Source organism: Vidua chalybeata, chromosome 1, assembly GCF_026979565.1.
Source record: "Vidua chalybeata isolate OUT-0048 chromosome 1, bVidCha1 merged haplotype, whole genome shotgun sequence".
NCBI classification, from domain to species: Eukaryota; Metazoa; Chordata; class Aves; order Passeriformes; family Viduidae; genus Vidua; species Vidua chalybeata.
This window is the reverse complement of record NC_071530.1, coordinates 137247426-137268372: the sequence shown is the minus strand read 5'-3', so window position 1 is coordinate 137268372 and position 20947 is coordinate 137247426. Positions and strand designations below refer to the sequence as shown.

Genomic DNA, 20947 nt, shown 5'->3' with positions numbered 1-20947 from the left:
CTCATACTTCTGGGAATGGGCAAGAATGTGGAGGGGACACAGATGGGACATAGATAACACCAACCAACAAAAGAGATATTCTAGAACGTATGGCAGCATGCTCAGTGGTAAAAGCAAGGAAAAGAAGGAGGAAGGGACCACACTAATGGAATGAAGGAGGAAGAGACCATGTTCAGGGTTATGGTGTTTGTCTTCCCATGTAACCATTAGGCCTGATGTGGGCCTGCTTTCCTGGAGGTGGCTGAACACCTGCCTGCCAAAGCAGCCAGTGAATTCCTTCATCTGCTTTGATACATGCACAGCTTTTACTGTACCTATTAAACTGTCTTTGTCTCAACCCACAAATTTTCTTATTGTTACTCTTCTTTCTTTCCTCCATCCCACTATGGGGGAATGGAGGGGGGGTGTGGATGTGTGTGGCTTTTATCTGCTACGACCTCAGGCAGCTGGAAAGCCTGACTAGCTCTGCTTTTGTGAGACCGCAGCTGCCACGTGAACGGGCGCTCCAGGGCTATGGCGTTTGCCTCCCTGCTAGTGCTGAGTGCTCCGGTGTGGGTAATGCAGCTTTGGTAGCCTCACACTGAGAGGAAGTGAAGGGATGAGAGAGGCACACTTTGCTTGCTTACTGGAGAATGTTTTATTCCACGCGTGGTCACAGCGATGGGCAGAGCAACCATTCCCAGCACGGTGCAAGGCAAAATGGCAAATGGACAATAGAAGGCATTAGGTTAAATAGGGGGTGGGCAGATAGGGGTGGAAACCCCTCTGGCCCAATAGGGACAGACAACAGGGGAGTGACATAGATTATAACAACCTATGGGAACATAACAGAGGTGGGTACAGTGTTCTGGGACAAATAGCAGTGCAAAGGTGGGGTGAGTGATACAGAACTTTCAAGAAGAATCAGGGAGTGGCTACAAGATTGACATGTAACAGCTCCTGTGGTAAGCAGCTTGGAGTGAACCATTTGTGGGGGAAAATAGGGGTACAAAGAACTGACCTAACATTTATTAAAATCTCTCACTGAACCAACCCAATGTACAACAGATGTGCTGTGTGAGGGAGCAGCTCTGGGGCCCTACCTGATCACTGCAGTTAAACAACATCCACATAGGGTCAGTCAAAAGATGTAAACTGTTAATATTTACATGAGATGATACAATGATGCAACAGATGGCTATTTCAGATTAAGCCCTTAAGGACAGAGTTTTCATAACCCAGAATTATTGATTGGGAAAAGCTTGTTCATAATAAATAGACTTTCAGTCTTTTCCAGAGGCAAAATACATGGAGGAAAAGGACAAGGTTAATAGGTTTCACCTGTATCAGACCTGTATCCAAAGAGACTTATTTACCCATTTGACAAAAAAAAGGGAGTTGATGTGAATACTTTGCTTCATAAGCAAACAAATTTAGTCATAGATGTTGTTATATTTATTTTCAAAGATGCTACCATATGTCTTTAGATAAACAGTATGGAAAACACATTTGTTAGGTAGGTGGGATTGTTTTGCATTAAGTGGCCAGCATTTGTGTAAAAACCATGGGCATTACCTTTCTAAATGCAGTAGTTGCTAAAAAATATTTTGATATTTTTTCAGAATTCATGAATTCTGGTGATGTATTCTATTGCAGGTTGATATAAAAATGGATTACTAACTTTTGTTTCCTTGGTGTTTTTTTAGGATTTATTTATACCTGTGGTGGAACTTTAAAAGGACTCAATGGCACTATAGAAAGCCCTGGCTTCCCATATGGATATCCAAATGGTGCAAACTGTACCTGGGTTATAATAGCAGAAGAAAGAAACAGAATACAGATCGTCTTTCAATCTTTTGCTTTAGAAGAAGAATATGATTATTTGTCATTATATGATGGGCATCCTCACCCTGCAAACTTTAGGACAAGGTAAAGAATAAATATTATTAAAATCTCACTTTTAGTAATAAATAAAAAGTATATGATAAAATAGTTAAAGCTAATGTTTTTAAATTAGGGATTCTTTCTTAATCTTTTAGGTGTGCTTCCTCTAATTAATCAGGTGTCAAAATGTATATCGTGCTTTAATTCTAGTTAAAGTAACTGCTGAAATTAATCTAGCCCTCATAAAATTGGTCTCAACAAAATGTAATTAATGAAGAAGCATATGAGCATGGATAAATTTAATGCAAAGTGAATATTAAATTGTGGTGGTTTTAGTTTGCATGATCCAGTGGAAAGCAGTGGAACTTTTGTAATTTTTACAACAGGGGGCTTTTTATAGAGATCAGGAAAAATTTAATTAAGCAAGACTAGGTAATTTTTTTGTGTATGCGTTTGTATATGAACATCTTCTAACAAAAAGGGTTTACAAAAGTGAAAAAATCCATTTTAGATATCAAGAGTGTGATGTGCCACAGAATATTGTCTATCAGAGCCTACTTTAGAGTCTTAGCCCAGATGTTCAGTTCTGGAAGGCTGAGGTTTTATGGCATACGTAAAAATTCTACAATACCAATAGATATATTGCTCATACATTTACTAGTTATCTTTGCTATCATCTACCTTGATGTCTGTAAGTCAATTTGTCATCTACCTTGACTTCTGTAAGGCCTTTGGCATTGCCACACAACATCTTTGTTATTAAATGGGAGAAATTTGTATTTGAATGGGTGGACTGTTTGATGTGGCCATGTGGCCACATCCAAAATGTTGCAGTCAACAGCTTAAAGTCCAATTAGAAATCAACAACAAGTGGCGTCCCTCAAAGAGTCTGCATTCAGACAAATACTATCCAATATCTCTGTTAATGATGTGGACAGTGGAAATGAGTGTAGCCTCAGCAAGCTTGCAGATGGCACCGAGGTGAGTGGTGCAGCTGATTTGCTTGAGGGGAGGGATGCTATCCAGAGGGACATCAGCAGGCTGGAGGAGTGGGCCAGTGAGATGAGGCTAAGTGTAGCATCCTGGTCGGTTCTCAGTATCCATACTGACTAGTGGATCAATGAATTTAGAGCAGTCCCGCAGAGAAAGACTTGGGGATATTTGTAGATGAAAAATCGGACGTGAACCCGTAACATAGATGAGGACTGGAGTACCTCCCCTACAGGCTAAGACAGGCTCCCCTACAGGCTGAGAAAGCTGGGCTGTTCACCCTGGAGAAGGGAAAGTTTTGTGGAGACTTGCAACCTCCCAGTATCTGAAGGGGGTCTACAGGGAAGTTGGAGAGGGACTTTTCATCAGGAACTGTAGTGATAGGTCAAGGGGGAATGGGTGCAAATTTAAAGAGGGGAAATTCAGGTTAGGTATTAGGAAGAAATTTTTTACTGCGAGAATGGTTAGACACTGTAACAGCTTGTGGATGCTCCAGCCCTGGCAGTGTTCAAAGACAGTTGGAGAAGGCCTTGAGCAAGCTGGTCTACTGGGGGGTGTCCCTGTGGGGGGTTGGGACTAAATGATCTTAAAGGTACATTCCAGCCCCTTAAAGTTCTATAGATCTATAATAATGTTGGGTATGAGGAAGAAATCCTGTATAAAGAATGCAGCAAGATACTGGAACAAGTTGCCTAGAAAAGCCTTGGCTTTGTGTAACCAGAAAGGTGCCCTTTCCCATGACAGTGGTGTTGGAAACCATTCCCTGATATTATCCTGTGATAAAGAATGTAATACCTATTCCTAATAAGGGAACATCCAGTTTCATTCTACTTTCCATAATGCTGCTTAAAGAAAGGGATGTGTTTTCATAATATTTTGCTGTACGTGTTGATACACTGATAATGTTTTTTTAAACTATTGCATAACAATCTGGCATCTGATCACTAAAAGGAATATGTAACTTGGTACTACAAGGAAATTAGAAGAATAAAATTCTACATTTCAAATTTGTGCAGGATATAAATTTGCTTAAATGTTTAACAGTCAGCAGATGCAGAGAAATGCATCTCTGTCATGGTTTGACACTGGTGCAATGCCAGCACCCCCATGAAAATGCACCTTCCCTAAATAAATGCTGTGAGATGTTATCAGGGACAGAGCAGAGCAGGCACAAGCTTAATAACAAAGGAAAAAAACTTTATTAAACTACTAATAATACAGAAAACACATAAACTAAATCCAGGATGAAGACCTTTTAAAACCACCCCTCCTCCTCCCAATTCCAAACACACCCAGCCATGAAACATCACCCGGGATTCTTGATCAAATTACCACCCTTCAGGTAATCTATGCTTAAACTATCAAGGGAGAGAAAAGTCTCTCTTGCACCACAGACCCCCCAGGAAACACAGCTGCCCCCCTGTGTTTCCCTGTCACACATGGCAACCGCCCGGAAGAAAAATCTGCCAGTGTGACACTCTCCTTTCCATGTCACAGTGCTCTCACCACCGTGCATGGACAGACTGCTCATAGGGCTCCTTTAAGGATGCTTTGCCACGGACCCAAAGATATAACAGTTCAGTTTCTCATCCTGGGACTACAGTCCCCCCCATTTTCCCCTGGGGCCGAGGGGTCCAAAAACAGGACTCATCTTCTTCCCGAAGACAGAGGGTATCACCATTCCCTCTTCAGCTCTCTTCGTTTCTCGCCATTCTTGTGCTGTTCGAAGCTGAAACAGGTCTCCTTGGGTCACCACTGCATCCCCCTAAAATGCAGGAGATTTTGGTTCAGTCCATGGCTAACAAGAAAAGTCCAGCTAAAAAAGCTACTTCATCATCTCCTCCCACCTAAATATTTCTTCTTCTAACATCTCAGGTCCCGGACTATCTCTCTTCCACTACAAATCAAGGAGGAGTAATACTTTTAAAAAGCCCTCATTCCCTCGAAAGGGTTAAAAGTTCAGACTCCCTGGACGGCCGATAGCTCAGTCCGGCATCCCGTCTCCCACGCTGGGCATTTCCCCCCCCTTCTCCTTCTCCTCTGCCGGCAGATTTCCAGGTGCCGCCAGGCTCTCCGTCTCTTTCCCACATGGGGGGGGCAAAGGCATCTCCGCTTCTCTCCACCCTTCCATCCACAGGAGCTGGCTCGGTTCCAGACCCTCAGCCCCTCGGCCTACCTGGACAAGGCCGCGTGGCTTCCCCTCCCCCACCTAGCCTAAGGCTGGGCAGGGGGGGAGTCTGCACTCTCTGACGACCGGAACCAAAAGAGACAGTTCTCCTGGGAGTTCTTGCTTTTAACCCCCTGTGTTCTCAGAGGCGTGTCCATACTTTCAGTGGTCACTCCAGGTGCCAATATCCAAACCTGACCACTGATTGGTTTGACCCAACTTCCTGGAAAAAATTCACTTCCATGTCAAACCACGACAATCTCTAATGAAATTGTTTTCCCTTGTACTTCTGTGTTTTCATTTCTGTTTCATAAGTGCTTGAATGCAATTTTGATATCAGCTGCAGGAAAGAGGGAATCCACAGATAAAGGATTTCAGAGCTGTTTTCCACAAGTTTTTCTCCTTTCTATTCACTCCTCAAAAGATAAAACTGAGATTTTCTCGAATGTTGGAGCCTGAAAAGGCCCTCACTGTCAGTCAAAACTTTGGTTGGCTAAACTGTAATCTCAAGGAGTATGTGAACAATGTTCTGCTCAAGTGCAAAGAATAAAACTATGATTCCAGTTAGGAACCAATGGTTCTTACTGAGTTACAGTTTAAATAAGCATCAGGGAAAGCAGATGAAGATAGTTAGCAGGCTAAAAGGAAGATGAAAATAATATCTTGTAAAGGCAGAACTATTTTTCTTTATGCCTTGTTCAAGCTGCTGAAATGGTTTATATGTATTTGTGTGAACACATACATTCATGTATATGCATGTGTATCTATACATAAATATATAGATAGCTATATATGCACTTATAGTTATCTATATGCACTTATAGATATATGTGTGCAAAATTCTTTTGAAATTAAACTAAATTTTCAATGCTGGAGCTTTAGAATACAGAGTGTTTTAATATCTTAAAAGAAAGTCAAGGAAACCTGTTATGCTTAAATGTTTCAGTATTGTATATTTAGGATGCCATTAGATTCTGGTGAAGAACAGTGTAAGAAATTATGTGGAAGAGAAAAGAATCAGTCAGTACTTAAAAAGGAAAAGATGAGTAAGCCTCAATATAGGGCTTGAAATAGACTACTTTTGCAAGACTTACAAGATCTTTCCAGAGTGTGGGTGTGGAAGAATAGTACACATTTGTTTGAGTAAAGAGAATTGGCTATAAAATTAAGAAAGCATGACAGTGAAATTACTCAAGCTTTACTAAATCTTTCATAGTGACATTTATTTTCTCAGATTGCTGTAGTAATTAGTGAGGTGATGTTTACTTAAGTTTTCTTTTTTACAAATAAGTGAAGTTATACTGAGGTACATTTGCTTGGGGAAACTAGCCTTCTAGCATAACAATGTATTTTGATATTTTACTTAGTGACATTAATGAAAGTGTAATCAGATTACACTTTTCACATTCCCTTTAATTTTGTAACAGGCAAAAATATTTTCAGGGGACTACATATATGTATTTGAAAAAATATTTAACTATACAGCTAAAAAAATTGACGTGGATAGACAAGACCACTAGTGTATTTTACTTTAATACTGTGTCATAACTGTCTATATGAATGAAATGATTTTGCAGTTCAACTATTTGTGAAGCTCATCACCTTTGACTCCCTCCTCATCCAGTTTTGTACTTTGTCTAATTGGTCTCCTCAGAATTAAATCTTATTGAAATTGCATTGCATGCCTTCAGCAAATGCTTAACAGCTTTTAACTGATTTACCTGGTGCTTAAATGGCAGCTAAACAATAATAAATGGAAAAGAAGCATGTCAGATATGACCCCTATGGAAAGTGTAGTCAGTATTTCACTTGCATCTTTGTGTTATTGTGTATGCTTAATTTAGTTTATTTCACATTATAATCTTTGCCTCAAACTCTAAATACAGAATAACTTAAAACTCTGAACTTTATGCAATTTTTTTTTTCGTAAACCATACTCATATTCATTTTTAAGTAATCACCTAAAAAAAAAGGTTTGTTTGCAGAAACACAGTTTTGCTTCCTGTATTTGAAATAAGCTTTTGGCAAAATTTCATAGTTGGGAGTATTTCTGGGTCATGTCACTGTCTATTTTTAGAGCTTTCTTGTTGTCTCCCCAATGCATATTTGTGATTCTTGTGTACCCTTTCTTTCACATTTATACAATTAGTTCCCCACAAAATAAAAAAATAAAAACTCCTGTTCCATTTTTTTCCAAATTTCCATCTTTCTCATTTTTTTTTTTGTGTGGCACAAGAAGAATCATTTCAGCTATACTTATAATATGTTTTCAATTTTCTGAGTGCCCAGCTTGAGAAAAAAAAGGTGTTTTTTTGCACTAGTGATAAGAAATCCTATGCTTTAATGAAATTAGCAGAAGGTATGCTTGAACCAATAAAACATCACATAGATCAACTGCTTTGCAAAGCCAGTAGGAGTCATCTGATGATACCTTTTGCATGTTACGAAAATAGTCTTTAGTGCAACTTGTAAATAGTTCACTGTATTAGCCTTATTTATCTTAGCTGCTCCACATAGGCACAAGGCAGGAGCCAAGGAGACCCTGCTCAGGCACAGCCTGGCAGGGGCCTGAGCAGGGAGGGCAGAGCAGGGACTCTGACAGGGCCCAGCACAGCCACTGCCCAGCCTGAGCCAGGGCTGGGGTCCCTCCAGACAGTGCAGCTGTGAGCAGAAGGACACAGGGCTCCCCACAGAGGAGGGTTGAGAGGCTCATTGCAGGAGGCAGGGATGGGGACAGAGGATGGGGATCCTGCAGCAGGATGCCTCAGGGTGGGTTGAAACAGAGGCCCAGGGACCATGGACCGTGGCAGGTGGCAGTGCCACCAGCTGAGGCTTGTCAGAGCCAGGAAGGGTTATTGGTTTTCTCTGGGTCCTGACTCTGCATAAAAAAATCTGGGAGAAAATTATTTACTACTTGCCTATAAAGCAAAAGTAATGGACCTAACTATATGAATTCTTCATTGTGTACTTCTCTTGTCAGTCCTTGGAAAGTCACATGGAAACCATTATTAGTTTTAAAGCACATGCTCAGTGGCAGTGATATGGTGCATATATAGATGGATGACTGTGGCAATATGAACCCTGACATTTCCTTGCAATTATTTTACTTTGCAACCTGGATAATATCTTGTTTTCTTATTTCTTTTTAAAAGAAATTGCTGAGCATAAGACATAATATGTTGTTAGTAAATATCAAAAAGCATGTTGGTATTTTTCCTTTTTTTTTTTTAATTAAGGAGTTAGGTGCTTAGAATTGAAAACTGAATTGAATATTGAATTTGAAAAGAGGTGTCGTACTCAGCAGTTGTCTAAAACTTGTTTTTTTTTCTTTAATTAGCTACCCCAACTTACAGTGTAGTATTCAAAATAGCTTTAAATATTTGAACAATAATGTGACTATATTCCCAAACTCTGTTTGCAGTTCCAAGGAAATATATTTCTAAATTTACTAGTACTTAACCAGTTAATTAATTTAACCAGTACATTTATTTGCCAGTTAAATATTCATGACAAAATTAACATTGCATTGAAATCAATGAAATAAATTCAGATCTATTTTAGACACAGAAATAAAATGCATCCCTTCTGCAATTGTACTTATTGAATATACTAAATATATTGAATATACTAAATTGAAGCATTTAATCCAGTATATTTCTGTCTCTGTATGTTGACTAAAATAAGCGTTCATATGTTTATGCTCAGAAAGCAATTTTTTAGTAGCTGAAACTATGTATTTTACAAAGTTAAAAATAAAATTATTTAGAAAATTATTAGCCTGCCATAATGTTGTGGTAAGAATCATCATAAAGTTCCATCATGTGTGTCTTCATAAGGACAGACATGGTACAGAAGTTTGGAAAGCTCTGCTATTAGAAAAATAGTATAATCATTTGTGATTAATTTGTTTACATAAGTGAAAAGAACTATTAATATGTTTATTTAAAAAAAAATATAAGTGGAGTTGTGGAATGGAATGGAAATTCCACAAAATGGATTTTTTTATCACTGGGTAAATATCTATATTTTAAATATATATATTTTCCTTCTATTGAGAGTCTGCAAGATCAGCATGTATCTACAGAGATATTTCTAAATGTTGATAACATGTCTGTGTCCAAAGATTTAATTATATTAAAATCTTTTCTCTTATGACTCGTGGTTAATTTTCTCTCAGGAACTTTAATGGAAGGAAGCTTTAAACATAGTGTTTAAAAGGGGAGTTAATACTCATAGTTTTTAATCTCTTGTATTTAAGCAAGATAAATCATCCTTTCATCTACACTCCCTGCTGAGGCCACCAAGAATTAAATGTACAGGTTAGCTGATCAGTGCTGCTGAGCTGAATAGGAGAAATTAACTGAAATTACTGGAGACATCTGCTACCTTTCCTCTGTTGCTGAATTGCTCTCCAAAAACATCTGACTCCCTGATTATGCCTACATTTTTATCATTTACTCCCCCTACAGAGAAAACAACATTTTCAGTAGATTAATAAGTAGATCTTTAAAATTTCAGCATGCTCCTAGTGTTAAATATAATTTGGTATTGGCTCTTCACTCAAGTACTTCCAAAGGTTTGAGTTTGGTACTTAACCAACAGACTCATACTGACTGTAAAATTAAAATCAAATTTTTTGGTCCAGCTTTGGCAAAGCAGAGAAAAAGATGACTGCAAAAATATGTAAAATTACAATTAATTATTAATATTCATGCATATGAAATACTGTTACAATTGCAGGTAGGTGAATTGTCTGTTTAGTTGGCTCTGGGGCAAGGCGACAGTAACTAAGAAGGGGATGGAAAGCCATCAAAGATGCCAGAACAAGAAGCCAGACTGACTTGTCTGACCATGCTTAGGAGTTAGACCTGTCTCAGTGGTCTACAGGACCACACAAAGAGCAGAATAAGTGCTTTTCCAACCTGGTGAGAGAACACCCATCTGGGTGAGCTGAGCACTCCACCAGTGCCTGCTCCTGGCCTGAAAACCTTCTTAGATATCTGTCTCTCCATAATGAATGTGCCAGGTATTACTGACAACATGAGCAAACACTGTGTTTTAGCTCAAAACCAGTCACAAATCTAAGGTATATTTTCTCTGAATAATTTACTTTATTATTATTATCATTATTTTAGAGCTTTAAAATCATAGAATTATCTGTTCTTTTCTCTGCATCTAAATTTTAATTGAAAACCATTCAGGACATTGGATAAACAAAACCAAATCAAAACAAAATCACCAACAAAATCCAAAGCGAAACCAAGAATACTTTCCTAATTTCATGTTTTTACTTAAAAAAGAAATAGCACTAAGTTAAATGCTAACAATGCCCAATTTTAAAAGGGGGAAAAATATATTTTTTGAAGACTAGATTTTGCCTTTAAAACTTTCTATTTTTAAAGTGAAAGAATTACAATTTACCTCTTTCATGTGCTAAATTGTCAAATTTAGCTTAGAAAGCTTGGATGAAGAAAGGCTAGCAAAAGAATAATTGTTGTTACTATCAGAATCTTCCAGTGTCCTCATTTACTAATTCTGCTTGCTTTTGCATTTCTTATTCTGACACATATGTGTTTCTTCTTTCAGTAGATATCAGTCTGTGTCAAACAGGCATCTATTAGATTATTCTGTTAACATTGTTCTGTCAACTAATACCACCCTGGTAGCTCCAATAAGCATTTTTTTCTGACCCTGACCCTTTCCTTCTCCTGGTCATTAGAAATTTATTCATATTTCTTTATGAATATTTATGTGTATATTGGATCCTTTACCCCCAGCCAAACTCCTTACCTTATGTTTTTTTTGGAAATGATTAGGCTATTATGTATTTGTATATATTCACTATATATTATTATTGGAGCAAGTGTTCCACTCTTTCTCATTGTCATGGTTTGACACTGGCGCAATGCCAGCACCCCCATGAAAATGCACCTTCCCTAAATAAATGCTGTGAGATGTTATCAGGGACAGAGCAGAGCAGGCACAAGCTTAATAACAGAGGAAAAAAACTTTATTAAACTACTACTAATACAGAAAACACATAAACTAAATCCAGGATGAAGACCTTTTAAAACCACCCCTCCTCCTCCCAATTCCAAACACACCCAGCCATGAAACATCACCCGGGATTCTTGATCAAATTACCACCCTTCAGGTAATCTATGCTTAAACTATCAAGGGAGAGAGAGAAGTCTCTCTTGCACCACAGGCCCCCCAGGAAACACAGCTGCCCCCCTGTGTTTCCCTGTCACACATGGCAACCGCCCGGAAGAAAAATCTGCCAGTGTGACACTCTCCTTTCCATGTCACAGTGCTCTCACCACCGTGCATGGACAGACTGCTCATAGGGCTCCTTTAAGGATGCTTTGCCACGGACCCAAAGATATAACAGTTCAGTTTCTCATCCTGGGACTACAGTCCCCCCCATTTTCCCCTGGGGCCGAGGGGTCCAAAAACAGGACTCATCTTCTTCCCGAAGACAGAGGGTATCACCATTCCCTCTTCAGCTCTCTTCGTTTCTCGCCATTCTTGTGCTGTTCGAAGCTGAAACAGGTCTCCCTGGGTCACCACTGCATCCCCCTAAAATGCAGTCTCTATTGCAGGAGATTTTGGTTCAGTCCATGGCTAACAAGAAAAGTCCAGCTAAAAAGCTACTTCATCATCTCCTCCCACCTAAATATTTCTTCTTCTAACATCTCAGGTCCCGGACTATCTCTCTTCCACTACAAATCAAGGAGGAGTAATACTTTCAAAAAGCCCTCATTCCCTCGAAAGGGTTAAAAGTTCAGACTCCCTGGACGGCCGATATCTTAGTCCGGCATTCCGCCTCCCATGCTGGGCATTTTCCCCCCCCTTCTCCTTCTCCTCTGCCGGCAGATTTCCAGGTGCCGCCAGGCTCTCCGTCTCTTTTTCCCACATGGGGGGGGCAAAGGCATCTCCGCTTCTCTCCACCCTTCCGTCCACAGGAGCTGGCTGGGTTCCAGACCCTCAGCCCCCTCGGCCTACCTGGACAAGGCCGCGTGGCTTCCCCTCCCCCACCCAGCCTAAGGCTGGGCAGGGGGGGAGTCTGCACTCTCTGACGACCGGAACCAAAAGAGACAGTTCTCCTGGGAGTTCTTGCTTTTAACCCCCTGTGTTCTCAGAGGCGTGTCCATACTTTCAGTGGTCACTCCAGGTGCCAATATCCAAACCTGACCACTGATTGGTTTGACCCAACTTCCTGGAAAAAAATTCACTTCCATGTCAAACCACGACACTCATACTGATTCTCATCAAAACCAAAAGTGAAAAAAAAACCCACATTTTTGCCTTGCTTTTGCCTCCTTCTTTCTTTATTTCTGCTATATCAGGGTTTCCACTTCTAGAATTTCCTGACTTTAAGGCTTGTTTTACTTGCTCTGTCTTTTCCCATTTCCTCTCCCTTTAGGTGATCTACACTACTACAAGATGTAGTGCAGGGTGCCCAGAGCTAGAGCCAATGTCTTGTCTGGGCAAAATACCATGAGGGTTCTCCTTCCTGAATCCAAATTTTCTTGTATGTAGATCCATTTTACTTCTTGTATGTGTATCCTTTTTTGTCTTTGTAAGTTGTTTCTCATATGAATAATTCCTTCTTAAACCATATAAAGACCCTTTCAGAGTATTTTATCAATTAATTTAGATTATTGACACTTTAAATAGCAGGTGGAGTATCTAACTCCAAGTTAATTCTGTACTTTACATCTACTAATATAACAGCTGCTCAAATTAGCAGAATACTAATAAAATAAAGAAAAATGTCAGTTCTGTGAGGTTCTAGATTAAATCTGTCAGAGACAAGCTCTCCAACATTTAGGTTATTAGGGCTTTAAGACATGTCAGAGTGGAATATTTGCAGTCTTCATTCACCACTAACATTGACAATTGAAAATTACAGAGCTTTCTTTTTCACTCTCCTGTTTACATTTTTTCAGATATTGATGTAGACCAGGACTTGTTGATAGGGAGACAATTAATCATTGTACCTCAAAAAGTACTGTACCTCAAAAAGTTTCCAGTATTGTACTGTACCTCAAAAAGTTTTCATTAGCAACTGTAGCTCTGATTTTTTTTCAGCTCAGACTGTTTATTATGCCCTAAGAATACACATTTTTCTTTCATCACGGTTCACTTCCTGCCCAAATTTTCAACTAGAGGAGATACTGTCAGCTGATTAGGATCAAATTAGGGATTCTCCACTTTGGAAACAACTTCAAGTCTCTTATCACAGTGATTTTTATTTCAGCTGCTCCATGGTTGTTTAGATTTCTCCATTATTTGCCTGGAAAGAGAAGAGAGAAAGGAATTTCATTTGAGAATTTAGGGACTAGTGAACAAAACCAAATGGATTATACTCTCCTGCCACAAACAAAGAGAAAATAAAAAAATCCTAGACAAAGACCAATGAGTAGATAAGGGTACAGAAAGCAACAGGAACAAATACCAAAGGAGATGAAGGAGAGAACAAAGGGCATTAAAAAAGGAAAGAAGGAACCAGCAAAGTGGAAAACTATGAGATAGGTAACAGAACTAAATGATTCTTACTAGGAAAACTTTCACTCCACAACCAACCAAAATAAATCCTGCAAAATAAAGAAATACAGTGTGAACAGAAGATATTTGGAATCTTGAACTGAAAATTGGTAGGGACACAATAATAAATACAGCAAAACCTGTAGATAAGAGAAACAGATAATTGAAAGAAATGCAACAGAATTAAATGTATTGATAAACAGATACTCAGCTCTGAGATGGATTCTGAGTAGACAAAACATTTAAACAGAGAGGGTTTATTTAAATCTGAAAAGTTTGCTTTAAGAAAAAAATACATTGAAGCAATAAAATTTTTTGCACTCTGCTTATAAATGCAAAGCTGAAAGAACATATCAATTGTTCTATACTCTTAGGAATATTTTTATATGATGTTAAAAGTCTAGACACTGATAGAGAGAGAAAGGTAGATAATTAAAACTGATAAAAGAATGTGCTTGTCTGGACAAGGTGCCACTTGTCACTTGAATTTATGCTTACATTACTACAGAGAAGCCAACGTCTTTGCTGGTTTTGAAAAAAATAGTTAGCTAGAAAGGAAATCTAAAGTTGAGTGGTAAGTTTTAAAAACCAAACCAAACCAAGCCAAACTAAATGAAACCCAAGCAACCAACTAAAATTTCATCTTTATTTGTAGGTGGAGGTAACTTTCTAGTAACTGACTGTAGAAGAGACTTTCCCATTATCAGCTTTCCATTGGATATCTTTCTCTGAACTGGATGGCCAGTTTGGCTGCTTTGAATTGACTGATGGATATTGGACTAGCTTGTTTACTTCTCATATAATACAAAAAAACCTCTTTTACAGCCTTTGAGATTTATTATCTGTCTTCTTTGGGTAAACTGGTAATTAATTTAAACTGGTAACCACCTATATATGAAGAGTGCAGTTGCCAGTTTTATAGTGAGGTGAGTATGCTCATTTCTGAGAAACAAAAATTTTACTTATTCACTTTTCTTTGTGTTGCTAAATTGCTTCATGGCATTTGAAACAACCTAGGAAGAAAAGCTGATTTTTGTTTTGGAGGTCATTTATACACACTGTAACACAGCCTACCAGCACTCTTTGTGGCCATTAGTTTTTCATCTATGTTTCAGTTATAAAAAGGAAAAGAATGATCACAATAATAGTCTTGTCCAGAAAGTTATTGTCTTCGGGAAAGTATGATTCTATTACAGGGTTGTCTAACTGTTAGACCTGTTTACATGACAGAAAGGTAACTCTTCAACCAGCTGTTAAATTCACCTTGTATTGTTGCAGTGACAATATCAATAAAAATACCTTATAAAGTTGATAACTGAATCAGAATATATCTGGAACAACCATATATTGCTACTAAACTAAACTCTGTACAATTGGTTCCTGTATTAATACACTATTTCTATTACCTCTGAAGAAAGGCATTCTATTTTAACTGGTATGTCTGAAGAAAGCCAAAAGAATCCTTTGAGGTTTTGTGCAAATATATCTTTGTGTGTGTGTATTTATATATACACTAATTAGAAAGAACATCAGGCATATGGCTTTACCTGGAGAACTTTTCTCTCTGTCTCTCTGATACCTGTATTACATTGTGATTGTGATACCTTATTGCTGAAAAGTGACTCCTATAGATTATGTTACATTGCACAGTTTGAAGTGAATGTTTTATCATTCAAATTGTTTTGATGCCTGGAATTTAAGAACAAATTAATGTCAATAATATACTGTAAATCCCTGAATATATTGATATGGACGAGAGACTGCCTACCAAAAAAACCTGAACAAAAAAAAAAAAAAAACAAAAAAAAAAACCAGAAAAAACACACACACACACACAAGCACCACAAAAAAACAACCAAACAAACACACACACACACACACAAAAAAAAAAAAAAAGCAAACAAAAAAACAATGCCAAAAAGCAAAAAAAAAAACACCTCCCAGAGATCCTTTCTAAGGGTTAGTAGCATAAAAAAATCTCCAATTCTGATGTCAGTTCTTCTGTAGTCAGTGCAAGTTTTTAGGACCTAAATGTAGCAACACAGATAGTTATGCAGAAATGTCTTTTTCATTAGGATTTACAAATTCAGCCATGAAATTATACACTTTTCGTATATGATCCAATATGCATCTATCTTGTATTGTAAAAAATACATCTTACACATCTAGTTTTTGAGATGTATAAAAAATTAGCTTCTATACATCTGTAACATATCTACAAAGAACTGAGATAATTTTCCTCATTTAATGTTGCTGCCTTATAATATGAAACAAGCTGTGCATGGAAATGAATGTGTATTGTATCTAGTTTTAAATAATATTAGAAGTTCCTTTAAGGTAAAGCAGATTTGCTATTCTTGCTGACACCTTTCATATATCTGCCATGATAAAATTATATTAGTAGACTAAGTATAACTGAGATTTTCTAATACTATAAAAGAGGAATCTTTCCTTAGACAAATGCTGTTCATTCTATACTATGATTTGAAAGAAACAAATGACTTCTATTGCTCAAGTCTGCAGGTGGAGATTTCTCTAGCACTTTTTTACAAGGTGATTAAGGTTGTTGATTAGAGAGCATCTCTAGAGTAAACAGCATCTATATAGAAAGAACTGAGCTCATATATTTGTGTGGAATATTGGGTACTGGAAAAAGTGAAATGAAGAGGGCCTAGTGTGATGATGTATATGATCTAGCAAATGATCCATACAAAACTGAGGAATGTTTTAGTGAGATCTCACATTAGTGAGATATGAGAGGAGATGCAGTGAAGGGCATAGCAGACCCATGTACTCCTAAAAGGAACTATGCACACACCAAAATGTCAACATCATGAGTGTTGACAACAACTGTATTTTTAGTTTTTTTCTGTACTGTAGATTTTCATATATTGCAGTATTTCTATTGTCATTTGGAAAGTAGTTGTCCACAATTCCAAAAATATTCATACAGTTTGAAGGAAACAGTAAATGCTAAAGGACATAATTTTCAAACAGAAACCACTGACACATGTTTTCTACCATGGCAAAATCTGGAATTAAGTCAAAGTAGTGTTTGGGGTTTTTTGCCTAATTTGAAGCTAAGTAATTTCTTAGGTTACTGCCTTCATTATAGATCCACGTCTATAAATATAATCTGGATGAAAAAAAGCAAAAGCACACTGATATGCTAATCAAGGTAATTAATTTCATAGCCATTTGAATACTGCTGATTGTAAAAATATCTTTTGCCTAGATGCATTGTAAGCCTGATATTCCAGTCCATGTGAAAAAGAATCATGGCTATAATTGTTTCTATTAATTATTTTTATTTCCTCAGTGATTTCAAATGAATATTGGAAGTGAATATATATTTAAATAAAGAATTGAAAAAATACTTTAAAAAGTCCTTCATGCCCACAAACACACATGTAAAAAAAATTAAAAATCAATTAAACATCTTGACTGTCCAAAATACAAAGAAATATAAAAAATAATATTATCCACTACGGAAATCAGTTAGTTTTTTCCCCAAATGAAAGACTATATTAAGTATTACAAAAAAGTACTATTTCCACATATAAATACAATGGACAAGTCTCATTATCTTTATATGTGTTATAAATTCTACAATTCTGCTTATAGGGAAGGAAAATAAAATTAAAATGGAGATATCTTACTTTTCTGATGTTAAAAAAAAACTATGGATTTGACTATGGTTTTGCATGAAAAATAAGTACTGAATGGATTTGCAACTTCCTCTTTTCATAATATTACTTTCACTATCAAACTATTTTCTAAAATTTCTCTCTTATTTCATTCCATTTCACACTCCTCTGTAAAATTATTTTACCCATTTCTATCTTACCTTTCTAAGACCACCTTAATTAATCATTGTCACATAATTTTCTTTTCTGACAACCATTTCCCATTTTCAGTTCTCTCTGTGAATATTTTTTTTTTAACAACACCTTTTTTTTCCCCAGGATTTCAACTAATTTACTAAAATTACAAAATTACAAAAATCCCTCAACTACAAAACTCCAGACCAGTTTCTCTTTCTTTCATATTGTTTGCACCTGTAATTAGAAATATGCTGGTAGGCTTTCAGCTTTGGCTATATTGAAAGTTGGAATTGCATTCGACATGATTCGACAATTTTATGTAGAGTTTTTAAACCCTTTCTCTTCCCCTATCTTTCGGGTGAAGTAGATTTAATCTTTCTGTATCTCAGGTTTTCTTGATGGTTGCCTAGGGAAATTAAGTCTCGTTTGTTTGGATTTTTTCCCAGTCATAGGATTTTGTCTAAACATTTTGTTATATAGAACTGCACTACGTTATTGATCCATATACTGTAGCACCAGGTTTCATTATTATGCTAATGTGTTTCAGATATATATGGTTCTTAACAGTGTTTTATGAGGTGCAGCTGTTAGAAAATTTTTAGCTGATATCAAGCCATGAAGAAGTCAAATGATAAACATGAGTTACTTTTTAAAAAAAAACAATTATAAGCTTCTGCACACAAATTTATTTATTGTGCTTTATGTTTGGTTGGGATTTTTTAGTAAAAAAAAATGTTTTATTAAACAAAGTGGTTTTTTTAGATTGCTATTTAGAGTAGTGCACAGTTACTCTTGATATTGAATTAAAAGGTAAACATTTCAAGAAGTGTTCAAAGCAAGACCAACTTTGAATGTCCTAAAACCCCTATTCACTTTATGCCTTGTTAAAGGGGTTGTTAGAGGAATAATTTTGATCTTATTTCTCACTTTGTATTATGTGATGCTGTGGTTTGAAGAAGTTACATGTAGCATTTTTTAAAGCATAGATCCATAAAATACAAGGAAAATGGAAAAGTTTTAAACTTTCTACATAGGCTTTTTATTTCTTTATCAGATACAGTACTAAAAAGTAACAACTCTAACTCTTTATTTTGGTATGAAATGTCAGTAGCCAACTGTTCTTCTTTGTGAGATATCCTGTGTGTAGTAACAATTGTTTCCTTTCAAAAGTCTTGTTTTCTCCACTATCTGATTCTGTTACTGTCAGTCAACATGGCTCTGATGTGGAATCAAGACAGCACAGACAACCTATCCTTTGATGATTGCAAAAGAGTTCAGCTAAGTGGACTCATATTTCTATTATAACTTTATTTTTATTTATGCCTTTTATTAAAAGGCAAATGCTATTTGCAAACCTGTCAGTCCAATAACTATTTACAGATGTGCATTTTATGTGCCCATAGCTATTATCCACTCCTAAATACAAAGACAAACACTAGTTGCATTTTCTTGTCTGATTTCAGCAAAAGTAACAGAATCTTTTAAAATCTCTTCTGAAATTATGATAGTATTTCTTTGTTCATTTTGGAAGTATCGCATCTATGTTCAATCAGTTATTAGAAGATTATGAAAAGTGGAGGTTAGAGTAAGGTACCTGACAAACTTCTGTAATATTTTCTATGTTTTCCAAGTCCAAATTTTTAATTTAGATTTTTTTCCCTTTCAAGTGGGACCTTATCTTCTATTTTAAACTCAAGTATTCTTTTCTTAAAAAATGCTTTTCATTTTCCTGCTATAAGTTTTTCTACAGTATTTCATATGTAGTAATAAATATAAAATAAATAATTTACCTTATAGGAGAATGAAAATTACATGTTTTTATTATTTATGCTTATATAGAATATAAATAGTACCTGTGTAATAGGTACATTACTTTAAACCCTTTATTTCACTGCATTTGTAAAGATCATTTTATGTAGTAGGTTGGGTTGATTTAGTCAGGGATTTTATTAATTTAGTTAGGTTTGTTCCCTGTATTCCCCTATTTTCCCTCACAGTGGTTTGCTCCAAGTTGTTTACCATGGGAGCTCCTGCCACTCTTACCTGTCAATCTTCTCACTTCTCCCAGTTTTCTCCTTACATGGTTCTGTCAGTCAAGGTTTGCTCACTCCCAGACTAGTGTCAATCTTGTAATCACTCCCTGCTTCTTCATGAAAGTTCTGCATCAATCACCCCACCTTTGCACTTCTATTTGTCCCAGAACACTGTGCCTACCTCTGTTATGTTAACAAAGGTTGTTATATTTGATGTCACTCCCCTATCATTTGTCTCCATAGGGCGAGCCAGGTTTCCACCCCTGTCCACCCAACCCCTACTTAATCTGTTGCAAGTTCTTTGTCTGCTGGCATTTGTTCAGCATTCAGTCTAGAGAGCATCCCTCCACACATGGGGGAATAAAGGTTCTTTGGACCAGCAAACAAGTGTCCTTCTCTCGTCCCTTCGCTTCCTCTCAGCGTGAAGCTACCAAAGCTGCGTTACCCATGCCGTGGCGCTCCACGCCATCAGGGAGGCAGACGCCATAACCCTGGAGTCCTGCTCACGTGGTGGACTCGGCCTCACAAAGGCAGCGCTAGCCGGCGCTCGACTGCTTGAGGTCGTAGCAGGAAGCTGCTGCAATTATAGGGTCACATTTCTGGTTTGATGGATAAAAAGCACCTCAAGTGCCACAACCATTTTTCCTAGATCTGTCTTTTCCAGAATTTTAGATGTGTAAATGTAAAATATTTTCCATTATAACCTGGTTTTCTTTTCTTCTAATTTGTGTTTAATTTGATTGTTTGTTTTGTTACTTTTTTACCTACCCAAACCCCAAGGGCATTTCAGAGAAATTCAGAGTTTAATTTCTTATCACAGTAGTCAAAAAGAGAGACTTTATTCATACTTATTTCCTCTCTGCAGTGGATTCAGGCTCTGTCTTAAAACATCATCGGCTCCAGACCTCTAAGTATAAAGATAGACATACCCAGTGTTAGAGGAGAGACACCCTTATTCTAGCACCCTCTCTTCCCTCTCTTGCTCTTTCTGGCATACTCTCCTTCTATGTTCTCCTCTAAAGTGAACAGGGGCCTCTGAGAAAAGTAAGTTGTTTCTGACTCAGTGAAAGTTTTCTTGAAGAAAATTAATGAAATAAAATCCCTGGAGTTTTTTGTTTGCTTGTTTTTTTTTAGATATTGCAGCTAATTTAGCTGATGAATTGGTTGGTTTTATTCTATTTGTTGCCATTATTCTGTTTTAAAATACTGAATTTTTCATATTAAAATCATAGATTCTGAAATATATACATATAGATGGTCCTTTTTTACATGGCCCGCTACTACAAATTTATCTCTATACCAGAACAGAAGAGTTTGGTGATAATGTCACAAGCCTTTTGCTCATGGATGAATTCCAAAGTGATACAGAATATTTAGTTTAAGTTGAAGCTGTTCTGGAAGTTCCTGGCACCTACAATGGTGAGAAGCAAAATATGGCATCTCTCCTTTCCATATTGTGCTATTTTCACACATTAAGGCAAAGTTACAAAAGATAGTCCAACTCATCTAAGAGCTTGTTG

The 20947-nt window shown here is 37.1% G+C and overlaps 1 protein-coding gene across 3 annotated transcripts in view; it reads left to right on the top strand.

Annotated features, from left to right (window-relative positions):
* CSMD3 (CUB and Sushi multiple domains 3) overlaps positions 1-20947 on the top strand; it is a 587056-nt gene that overhangs the window by 79176 nt on the left and 486933 nt on the right. For all 3 annotated transcript variants that reach the window (XM_053944919.1, XM_053944910.1, XM_053944900.1), the window contains exon 2: positions 1686-1908. In XM_053944919.1, the coding sequence (XP_053800894.1) occupies positions 1686-1908 (223 nt within the window). The remainder of the gene's footprint in view (positions 1-1685; positions 1909-20947) is intronic.